At 38.0% G+C, this 13,003-nt stretch overlaps 1 protein-coding gene across 1 annotated transcript in view; it reads right to left on the bottom strand.

Annotated features, from left to right (window-relative positions):
* LOC121388184 (ubiquitin carboxyl-terminal hydrolase CYLD-like) overlaps nt 1–13,003 on the bottom strand; it is a 42,109-nt gene that overhangs the window by 27,561 nt on the left and 1,545 nt on the right. The window contains exons 2-4 of the mRNA XM_041519449.1: nt 12,235–12,543; nt 7,293–7,422; nt 5,299–5,502 (exon numbers count right to left, since the gene is read on the bottom strand). Coding sequence (XP_041375383.1) covers nt 5,299–5,502; nt 7,293–7,422; nt 12,235–12,543 — 643 coding nt within the window. The remainder of the gene's footprint in view (nt 1–5,298; nt 5,503–7,292; nt 7,423–12,234; nt 12,544–13,003) is intronic.

Below are 13,003 nucleotides of genomic sequence, written 5' to 3'. Positions count from 1 at the left end.
TGAGGTGTCGGATAGATTATGTAACCATTTGTTCACATCAGAAGACAGAAAATGGCCACTTGCAAATTTTATTAGCCATTTTTTGTAAAAATTAGCCAGTGGCTAATTTGGCTACCGACAGCGCGAGCCCTGCAAGAAGCTGGTGTTGGACAAGGACATGAACCTGGTGATGAACAAGGATAAGGATCTGGTGTTGGACAAGGACATGAACCTGGTGATGAACAAGGACAAGGATCTGGTGTTGGACAAGGACATGGTGATGGACAATGACCTGGTGTTGGACAAGGACATGAACCTGGTGACGAACAAGAACAAGGATCTGGTGTTGGACAAGGACATGAACCTGGTGATGAACAAGGACAAGGATCTGGTGTTGGACAAGGACATGGTGATGGACAATGACCTGGTGTTGGACAAGGACATGAACCTGGTGATGAACAAGGACAAGGATCTGGTGTTGGACAAGGACATGAACCTGGTGATGAACAAGGACAAGGATCTGGTGTTGGACAAGGACATGGTGATGGACAATGACCTGGTGTTGGACAAGGACATGAACCTGGTGATGAACAAGGACAAGGATCTGGTGTTGGACAAGGACATGAACCTGGTGATGAACAAGGACAAGGATCTGGTGTTGGACAAGGACATGAACCTGGTGATGAACAAGGACAAGGATCTGGTGTTGGACAAGGACATGGTGATGGACAATGACCTGGTGTTGGACAAGGACATGAACCTGGTGATGAACAAGGACAAGGATCTGGTGTTGGACAAGGACATGAACCTGGTGATGAACAAGGACAAGGATCTGGTGTTGGACAAGGACATGAACCTGGTGATGAACAAGGACAAGGATCTGGTGTTGGACAAGGACATGAACCTGGTGATGAACAAGGACAACAAGGACATGGTGATGGACAATGACCTGGTGTTGGACAAGGACATGAACCTGGTGATGAACAAGGACAAGGATCTGGTGTTGGACAAGGACATGGTGATGGACAATGACCTGGTGTTGGACAAGGACATGAACCTGGTGATGAACAAGGACAAGGATCTGGTGTTGGACAAGGACATGGTGATGGACAATGTCCTGGTGTTGGACAAGGACAAGAATCTGGTGATGGATCCTGGCACTGTCTAATGGTCTGGGGACAATAATAAAAAAAAAACCCACCTGGTGATGGACAAGGACAAGGATCTGGTGTTGGACAAGGACAAGGACCTGGTGTGGGACAAGGACAAAACCTAGTGTGGGACAAAAACCTGGTGTGAGACAAGGACAAGAACCTGGTGTGGGACAGGACCTGGTGTGACACAAGGACGACAAGAACCTGGTGTTGGACAAGAACCTGGTGTTGGACAAGGACCTGAACATGGTGTGGGAAAAGGACAAGAACCTGGTGTGGGACAAGGACAAGAACCTGGTGTGGGACAAGGACAAGATACTGGTGTTGGACAAGGTGGCAGAACTGTGTCCTCTCCCAACCAAAATGTAACAAAAAATTACCCTTTTGTCTTTCAGAAAAGACCCTATATTAATCCGCACAGATTTGTTTTCCAAGCTTTCTGCCCAAAAATTTAATTTTCAGGGTACGTAATAAAAACAAAACAGATCACAAAGTGTCCTTACTAGGTGGTTATGGGTTTGACAGTGCATTCATATACGCTGACAAATTTTACACAGCAGTTCTCACGCTATAATCTATCTAAAAATAAAATTAAAATGTATCCATTAATTTCCAATATTTTAGGGTACGTAAATTTACCCTCTTCCCCTCTAGGGGAAACCCTGACTTGTCAATAAAATCTTAGTAAACAAGGACGATGATACATGGATGGACCAACACATATTGATTTTAAGTAAAAACTTAGTCAGTTTTTGTTAAATAACTTCTTTGCTGATTTTTTTATAAATGCTGAAAGTAAATTTATATTCACATAGTTCTTGCTTTGTTACAGTCTGTGTCTAAATAACTGGCACATAGAACAGTTTATGTTGGACACAATAAAAACAGCCAGGCTGGGGTATTTTAATAGAATATAAAACTTAACTCACTGATATGTATTATCAAGTTTTAAAAGTCCCTTCTTGCTAAAGCTCAAGATAAAGAAAACGTATTTCCCGAGGGATTTAAAGGGGTCATTCAACTATTACACAAGGCTCTAGGGGTGGAGCTATCAGGAGATGCATTATAAAACATAATGGGAAAGGGAGTCATTCAACTATTACACAAGGCTCTAGGGGTGGAGCTACCATGAGATGCATTATAAAACATAATGGGAAAGGGAGTCATTCAACTATTACACAAGGCTCTAGGGGTGGAGCTACCATGAGATGCATTATAAAACATAATGGGAAAGGGAGTCATTCAACTATTACACAAGGCTCTAGGGGTGGAGCTACCATGAGATGCATTATAAAACATAATGGGAGAGGGAGTCTGTTAAAGAATTATGTGACATTTTTAAAACAATTGTCTCAAGTTTGTTTTGTTTAACGACACCACTAGAGCACATTGATTTATTAATCATCGGCTATTGGATGTCAAACATTTGGTAATTTTGAAATAGTCTAAGAGAGGAAACCTGCTACATTTTCCCATCAGACGAGCACTTTACCACTGGGCTACATCCCGCCACTTTATAAAAAAAAATGCAGCCAATCATTGCTAGTTTGTCCTTTAATGAACTGTTGTAATATCTTTAATATGTAAACCAAACAAACAGAAATACAGACAGAAAATATAATATATTCTTCTTTTTTTCTCGAGTATTATCCAAAAGATACATATATTTTCTTTATATACAAAATATATATTTATTCCCTTTTCTGTTAATGTGTTTTCCACCATATCTTAGTATATAAAATACTAGACCGCCCTGTGTAGGAACGTCCTGTACAGAGCCGTCATCACTATATATATTTTTTAATACTATTATCCACAATATACATATATTTTCTTTATTATTACTGATTTTACTGACCCCCCCCCCCCCCGCCTATATCTCAGTACACGTGTAGACAAACGTCAACTGGTAACCGTTCACTGCAGCGTATACTATAGACCGTCCTGTGCAGAACCGTGCTGTATAGGAACATCATGTACAGAGCCGATAAGGTTTTGATCCATTATGATCGTGGTATGACAAAGAATGACAAAGCAATGAAAAAATACAGCTATTGTCTGAGTTTGTTGGACCCTGACGATTGACGCGCCACCTGTTTTATTATCTCCCCTGTTCCGTGCTAAGACGCCCATTACATCATTATGACAGAGAAATTGGGCGGGGGTGGGTACTAAATGAGCATTACATAATTTTAGAGGGGAAATGTGGCATTAGCATTATAAAACATTACATAGGGGGAGGGAGTACTTAACAACAACAAATGACAAATTGTGTGTTACCTACATGCAACTGCTGGACAGCCCACACTTGATAATACATAATACTCAGTAGCTTGTTTAATATCCTCTAGATACATGTGCGTGTGCAATACAGACCAGAGTAATAAAATGTGCTGGCATAGTGAAGTTTTCTCATCTCATCTCATCTCATCCCGGTGGGTGGCAGTACAGCGACGCCTACCGTCTTAGTATATAGTGATTGACATGTCTATTCATGCTATCAGATACACATGTACATGTATGCTCACTACAACTACAGGGGATTCCCCATCTCTCACCAGATATTACTTGTGTCTATTTTTAGCACTGTGACTCATGGCCTATTGTATGCTTAAGGCTAGGCCATGAGATAAACCTTTTAAAAACCCAGGATATAATACTAGTAGTTGACGTGTCCATTCTAGTATTGTGAAAACAAATAAGGGCCGTTTTAAAAGTAATCACATATGGAAGGTAGGGAGGGATGGGGGGGGGGGGGGAGAGGGATTGTTTTGTATGCCAACCACCCAAGTAGTAAAATTTTATTTAAACCATATATACACAGAATAAAAATTACAGAAGATGCACAAGGCATAAACATTGTTGTGGTGCCTCCAGCCACTCCAACCCCACCCCTCTTGTGGTCAGTTTTGGAACTGCCCTAAGGAAATTCATGTAGAATATTGTAATCTTCATATGAGGTCAGATCATTAGGTTATCAAAGGAGACAAAAGCCCTTCAGAAACTCAAGCCATGTGCAAAGAAATACGGGTCTCTGTGATCCAACACACCATAGAACAAACATGTGCCTTCCTGGTTCATAAATGATTTCTTCTTCCACAGCATTCTTTCCTTTTATTCAATATCATGTTAAGAATATATCTAAGAAATACTGGTAATTTGAAAAGAAAACATCAACCAATTGACTTGTTACTCAAATGTTAAGATGGATTATAGGCAAAGAAAATAGTTCTCATAGGACTGTTTATTAAAAAGTTATCTCTCACTGGCCATTCTGTCTGTGGGATGGTGCATACAGAAGATCCCTTGCTACTAATGGAAAATGTAGCAGGTTTACTCTCTAAGACTACATGTCAAAATTACTTAATGTTTGACATCAATAGCCGATGATTAACACACCAATGTGCTCTAGTGGTGTTGTTAAACAAAACAAACTGTATCTCACACTCACTGACCAGTGACCACTAAAAGCCAACTATTAACCACTGTTATGGATGGACAGTCCAGATAATTGAGGTATGTGCCCAGGATGGTGTGCTTGAACCATAATTGGATATAACAGGGCTTGCACTTAAGAACTTGTCACTTACAACAATGTTTATGTTTTTGCAAAATGCTAACTTACAGCCATTTTAAACTAGTTACCATAGCAACAAATATAAAAACAAACGATTATCCCTTCAAGCAATGGCAATACGTTTTATCCAGTGGATTAAAAAACTACCTTTGGTAAAGTGAAATATTTCTCATTTCTGCACTCCTGCAAGACTACTGAACACAATTAACAGGGCCTGGTAACACAAAGCACTCGTAACACTTATGTCAGCCAGTGCACCACGACTGGTATATCAAAGGCCATGGTATGTACTACCCTGTCTGTGGGATGGTGTATATAAAAGATCCCTTACTGCTAATCGAAATGAGTAGCCCATGAAGTGGCGACAGCGGGTGTCCTCCCTCAATATCTGTGTGGTCCTTAACCATATGTCTGATGCCATATAACCATAAATAAAATGTGTTGAGTACGTCATTAAATAAAACATTTCCTTCTTCAATGTGTGTGGAGGGGGGAAAGGGATGGGGATACACAATGTGTGATGTACGTCTGACGTAAATGTTACGAGTGCTCTGTGTTACCAGGCCCTGGTTTCTGATAAAAGCTTACCTTCAATTTTATTAAATTCATAAAGTGGATTCATTCCTTTTTCAACATGGCCGCCTTTTTTACCCAATGAGTTGGATTTGCGCACTCCCTTTAAACCAATTTCATTATTGTCACAGTCCATCGGGTCAAGTCTCTCGGTGTTGACACGGAGGCGAGATCCTTCAATGTCCAACATGGGACCACCCACAGGGTATGCAGTGTTAGCTGTCAAAAACACAGATATAATAACATCAGTGTTTCCCCTAGGGACCAGAAGGACCACGCGAATTTCTTTACCGGGACTGTAAAAATTGTAACCATTAAAAAAAGGGACGAGTTCACTTCTGTGATTAATTCGCTGATATTATAAAAAATAAAAATAAAATGCAAATGCTAGTAGTCATAAATATACTAGTATTCCACAAATATGTACAATGTTAGAGCCCGGTGGCCACTGAGAGGAAAACAAATAAACCATCATGATGATGATCGAATGAAAAAAATCAATAAAAGAAATCAACCAACATCGATCATATGTCAAAAGGAAAACAGATACTTTCGATTTCCTTTCACACGCAACAGTTCACTAATGAATATATGGTCACTAGTAATCTATGCCCCATCCCTGAAATGAATATACCTACAGATGTAATTTTATTAAAGTCCAAGTTAACAAAATGTTGCAATGTAATTTTGGCGCAAGTTTCCTTTAACTACTAAGTGACTGGTACCCAAACAGTTGTTAATCTAACACAGTGCAGGTGTAATAAAATAAATGGTGACCAGTCTCGTCAGATCAGGGTTTTTTTTAAAAGGTTGCACATAACCATATTGTTTTACGAACTTCCAACTGTTTTTTTTGTTTGGTCTGTTTTTGTTTTTGTGGTTTTTTAAATTATATTTAAATATTATATAATTAAATTTGCAAGACTTGCAAGAAATTATTTTTAAGTGCATTATATGATGAATTAACACAAATTTAAAAATGTACCTACATATATAAAAAAAATTTTTACTTTCTTTTATTTGTTTCATCAGTGATTACAATTTAGCAGGTGAACGTTTTATCATGACCAGTAAAAATTTTATCCACTGGTCAGTATGGGAAATATATATTTTTTTAATTCTAGAACCCCTGATATACCGGTACATACAGAAGTAGGGCTAATGAATATCCAATCATGGCTAATTAATCTTTTAAATCACCAATCCCATGGTTAGTGGATTTTTTGATAATTCTAGAAGACCTGGATTTTACTTTTAGATAAATAAATTACAATCAGTAATATGTATTATCTGTTTGTGCTTAGTCTAATACTTTTATACTTCTTTTTCAAATTATTGTTTAGACATTATGGAAATATTTAATAATAATAAACATTATTATTAAAATATATATCTTAAAATATATCCTTCTATAAGTGTACATGGCACCCACATGTAATCCATAATGCATCCAAAAGTAACTGAAAATTTAGAACAATTTTACGGAGGAGCATACCCCCGAACTCCCCTAACATTTTTGCACCCTTTGGGGGCCGTGGTATGTGTTATCTTGTCTGTGGGAGGGTGTATATAAAAGATCCGTTGCTGCTAATCGAAAAGAGTAGCCCATTTAGTGGCGACAGCATGTTTCCTCTCTCAATATCTGTGTGGTCCTTAACCATATGTCTTCTGACGCCATATAACCGTAAATAAAATGTGTTGAGTGTGTATTTAAATAAAAACATTTTCTTCCTTCCTTCCATGTCGGTAAAATCACGGAACCGAAATTTCGTTTCCCATGATTATTATATCAAGTACGACTATTCAACAAAAATAATACAGATATAATTTTGCTGAATCAGGCAGCAAAATGTGAAATGGGGTAGCGAGATCACTGGTTTTAGACACTATTAGACATTTTCATGTCACAAATTGGTCGACATGGTAATTATGAGCATATTTGAAATCAGCATAAAGGCTACACTAGTACATAATGATTTTAATCATACATGTATAATATGTAAACTTACCACTACCAGGAGAATAAAACTCATCTTCTTTGAGAAGACCTAACAGAGGAATAAGTGATGCATGATTCTGCTTGGCGAAAAATAACCTGTGCTCTTTGTACTTGCCAGTGCCTGAACCCACAGGCTCATCCTGAAATTATACAACAACAAAAATAAACACAACATGTGCAGCATCAACAGACTCACAACAAAAACAATTTACTCTAATTACATGTAACCAGTGCTTCTAGATTTATGGCTAGTGATATTCAATGTTGGGCTAGTAAATAATTACTATTGGCATGCCTGATGGCTAGTGACAAAATCTTTTTTTTTTTGCATTTAAATCTATTTTGTAAATATGAATATCCTGCAGCCACCCATACCTACTGCTCAATCTTAATGTTTTTAAGTTCTATATCTCTCTTTAAGTGACATATCCGATTATTACCAAATATTAGTAAAACTGTATTAATTTAAAGTAAAGTAGGGCTAGTGAATGTTTTTTTAATTGCTGATCCCATGGCTTGTGGATTTTATAAAAATTCTAGAAGCCCTGTGTAAGTATCTTGAAAAAAATACAATTAGGAATCACCCTACTTATAGCCAACTGCTAATGTTCATGCAAAGAGGCAATCACTTTTAGTATTTGGCTCATTTTTTAACAGGAAAGACTTAAAATTGACAAAATTTACTTATCAGGGGTGCAGAAAGTACTCGCCCGCTCGCCAAATACGAGTAGAAATTGTGACGGACGAGTTAAAAAATGCAAGTACCAGTCCGACGGGCGATCTGGGTTTTTTCTGACCAACTGTAATTTTATTTATTTATTTCATTATTTATTATTTTATTTTTTGGGCATTGAATCCGCGACTCCACATGCCAGAATTCCAAACCATTCAAACAAACAGTTCAGAATGATGATGAAATACACATGTACTGTATTGCCAAAAGTCTACTTTAGAGTTCCAAACTGTGCAAGCGCGAAATTCCGGAAACAGACTGGACAAAATGGAACGTAGCTTTGGCTCAATGGCACTAAAATATATCACTATTTGGCTTAAAGTAAGCAAAAATTAAATATATGGCTAAAATAGCATTACAAACATGCATAGTTCACATTATTTAACATTTAATAATGGATGTTCAGACCAAACATTTTCAGGTTTTAACACACACACACACCCTACCCGCAACAACGCTGAGATGCCGTTATATAGTTATAAAATTATTAAAAAAACCTAGACCACCCTAGTGGTTGCAAAACAAGGCAGCGCATGTGACGTTTACTACCCTCATTTCCGACGTCTATTTTCGCCACAGTTGGTCAGACTCCAGTTCATATTAAAAAAAATTGGTTCTTGTCTGAATGTAGCTCGGCTTCTATGGGTTAATTTCTTCAGGAAAACTTTCTCACGAATACAGCGTCCATTACTGCTCATTGCCTTTGTTTTTAAAATATATTTTGTATTGATTCATGAGCACACTATACCCAGTGATTTTCCGCGATCGCAGAAAACGGACGGAATTCCCATTGTGAAACAGAATTTGCATTTGAAAATGGAATTACGATTTTCCACGAAAGTTAAAAAAATTAATGCTATTTTACTATTGCCACACGCTGTAAAACTGACAACTGACCCGTGCGCAGTACTATTGGCAAATGCTAGACTGGATTATGCGCTTCACGGTAAACCAAATGGTCACATTGGGAACCAATCAATTACTTTGTGAACGTTAGCGAAACATTTGCTGGCTGAACTTGGGGCTGGTTTACTGCTTAGTCTGTTGCACCTGCGAAGATGGGACAGTGTTTTTTTCCCCAGGAGTAAGTTTAGCCAGGGCAAACCAGTAGACAACGGTATATTGTAACGGCTGTAACTTGCGACCGAAGACTCAGAATAGAGACGAGCCAAATGTTTTAAAGAAATGTGCACGGACCGCTAAGGTGCCTACATTATTTGCTGCTATTTTATTGCGTTTGGTGGCACTAATACGCTTCCGTACTAAAGGAATATATGTAGACATACTATTGGATTGCCTATAATTTTACAAAGGTTCAAAATGGTTTTAACGTAAACTAAAATCCAAAAATGTCACAAAAGCTGAAAAATACTAACATCGCATAATGAGCTTTAAATAACAAACATTTGGAACGTCACTGTAGTATAGAAGTACCATCGATAAAATGAAAGTAGCATAGCCAACGCAAAATATCAGTGTCAAATTGTGGTCTTTCTTGTTATGTTATTATAAGATTTATTTTTATTAATCTAATCATGCACCAATGAGTAGCCTGTTTTATAGTTCAGAGGAACTGGACATTTGTTGTTTGGGTTTTTGGTGGGGGTTTTTTTTAATCTGCTGTATACTAAATTTTACATAGTGACAAATGGTAGCCTTTAACTGTTATTTATAAAAGAAAACAGAAATGAAACGGAATTTACAAAATCATGAAACAGAAAATAGCGTCTTTTTTTTAAACGGAAAACCACTGAGTCATACTTGTTCTATTCATGGGCCAACAATTTCACCAAATATATGCATTACAAGCGGACTACACTGCACTTCTGTGGTAACAGACTCCGGCCCATAGAGCCCCCCCCCCCCCCCCCCCCCCCCCCATTATTGAGTGTCTGTAGCTCTTGAAAAACCCACAACTCCTACTCTGTCAGTTCCAATGCCTACTAGTACTTTGTTTTGCAACCACTGCAAACCCCCTCCCGAAAAAAACACCCAACAACAATGAAAATGGCTCGTTTTGATAGTGATTCTGATTTAGACTCATTCTCCATTCTCCCGAAACGGAGCCGGGCAATATTTCCTTAAAATTATTTGTTCATGTTGAACATGTTGCCGGTGTGTTTTGAATATATATTTCTGTTAAATACTTGCGACATGTCACTTGAATTTTGTAAATCTATATGAAAGAAATGCGAAAAACCTAATCTCGACCAGAATATTTAAAAATATTGGGGTTTGATTTGGTTTGTTTTCCACGTGATGTTGATCACTTAGTAATAGGAAGTGTCTTTAATATTGTTTTTGTTATTAATTGTAATACATGTGTGTGTCTATATACATATACATATACATATACATATACATATACATATACATATATACTGAACAAAATAATAAACTTCCACTAACTTTGCTTGAACATAACTTGAAGAAAACAAACCAGGGGAATAACTGGTATATATGTGTTTAAAGAGTGTTCCATGATGCATCGTTTGGTGCAAAAATCATGGCCATAGGTTAACAGAAACTGGGAGAAATTTTGACCAAGTGTGGTAGGGGTTAAAAATAAAAACACACACTTAATAACTGGTATGGCCACCTCTTGAATTGACCACTGCAGTGCATCGCAGGCGCATAGAATTAACCAAAGTGTTGATTTCTGCCTGTGGAATATTGTTCCATTCCTGAATGAGCGGTTGACGAAGTTCGTTGACGTTAGCGGGTGGGTTGGGACGACACCTCAATCGTCTGTCCAGACTATCCCAGGCATGCTCGATGGGGTTGAGATCAGGACTTTTAGTGGGCCAGACATCAATGAAATCAATGTTATTTGTCCTAAGAAAATTTACAGTGTCTCTAGCTGTATGAGAGGTGGCATTATCATGCTGAAAAATCCAGATGTTGGCGTTGTTATGGAACAGAGGAATGACGTGATGAGCGAGAATGTCATCGCGGTAACGTTGAGCATTTAAATTGCCATCAATGACGACTAGTGGTGAACGATAACCATGGGCAATGGCTGCCCAGACCATGACAGAACCCCCACCCCCGAAACGATCTCGTTCAAGAACACAACAGTCAGCATAACGTTCATTTCTCCAACGGTAGACACGCACCCTGCCATCACCACGTTGTAAAGAAAATCTGGATTCATCCGAAAAAAGAATGGTATTCCAGCGTCGCCGTATCCAACGAGTGTGTACACATGCCCAATTAAGACGATGGCGTTGCGTTAAAATGCATCCGACGTAAGGACGTCGTGCATGTAAACCGTTCTCCCACAGACAATTACAATTTTGGCATACTAAAAATGCTACAATGTAAAAAACGTCAATTTTTTTTTACAAATTTTGAAGCGTTTTTGTTCACTTGACAACAATGTCAGAAAGACAAGTAAAACAAATTGACCGAATACTACACGGGACATGTCGAACCATGCATGCACGTGCAAATTGAATTTCACGTTGTCGACGATTAACAGTGCAAAAATAATCGATAAAATTCATGAATCCTGATAATACAGCTCAAGGCTAATACTACCTATATAATTTCATTACACAATGAATTCTTTAACACAACAAATACTATATGTACAAATCGGAAGTTTCTTTTTTTGTTCAGTATATATAACTGAATCCAGTGGGCTCGAACCCCGTCGGTGCTCGAGAAAGTGTTTGGCCCATCGGGTAGTTCGACCTAACCATTCTGTCAACATCGTGTACGTGTAACTCGGGACTTCGTTTTTGTTCGAGTGGTGTATTATACACTGCTCAAGATTCTACTGTGTATAAATATATATATATATATATATATATATATATATATATATATATATACACACACAGCAGAATCTCATTGGGTTGAACTCGGAAGGGTCGAATACACTGCTCGAACCAAAACCAATAATAATTAATATATCGTTCTATAGGCTGGCGGACTAGTAGAAATTCTGGCGGGCTAGTAAATTTTAGTCGGTACTGGTCTGACAGGCTAGTGAAATCTTTTCCATTTCTGCACCCCTGCTTATGGTGTACTCATACGATATTCAATTCACATCTTGAAAGAAGTTTATTAATACAGTGACTACAATGCATTTTTCAAAACCAAAACTGTGTACTCTGTATGGAAAATAATTACTCTAGATATTAAAAATATCTACAGATGTGCTCCCCCACCTACCCAAAATTTGCCCAAAATGTGTAAAACAAAAAATACGTACAAATTCTACACCAACGGTAATTTCTCCTTTGTTGTCGAGAGGCAAAGTACCGATCCACTTAACACTTCCCGATTCAGGACCGTGGTCACTCATCCAGACAACACGGTCGCCAATCTTCAAATTCTGCTTCGCTTCGTCCATTGAGAAACTCTGCCCACCCACTGACTGTTTTGCTAATGCCTGTGACACATTGACAACTATTCGTTTTCTTATTCGGTGCACAGCACAGAACACTGCACTATCGGGAGGACACGTAAAGAACTGCTCTTTTCTAAACATTCCGTCACAAGTGCCCAAACCTTTCTGATCCTGTAATAAGAACACAAAATGATAGACACAAAGCTGGCAATTAAAGCCGACATACAAATTGTATGTTTCATGGAATGTGCTGAAAACAAAAACTAGTTATGGTTTAACTTTAATGTATATATTCAAATGGTTTTTTGACCATTTTACTCTGTAATTTGGGTTTCATTTTCATCTTTTTCTTAAAATACACAAGGTACAATAACTTTCACTTTGATCCAAGGGACAACATTAAAAATGTTTAGGTTTATATACAACTTCACTGTATTACAACCACAAGTTAGTTCACATGATTTTTTACATATATGTCAGAGACCTCAAAAGTACCCGGTCTCCGGTGGCAAATCGCCGCCTGAAACAGCTTTTGCCGCCGCCTACTTTTCGTTGATGGTAAAAAAAAAAGTGCTTTCTCTTCTTTAATAAAGTCTCCTACAAAAGGGATCCAAACAAGGTGCCAAAATAG

The sequence above is a fragment of the Gigantopelta aegis genome, chromosome 14, assembly GCF_016097555.1.
Source record: "Gigantopelta aegis isolate Gae_Host chromosome 14, Gae_host_genome, whole genome shotgun sequence".
Taxonomy (NCBI): Eukaryota; Metazoa; Mollusca; class Gastropoda; order Neomphalida; family Peltospiridae; genus Gigantopelta; species Gigantopelta aegis.
Note: the sequence above shows the minus strand (reverse complement) of the source record. Positions and strands in the feature narration are given on the sequence as shown.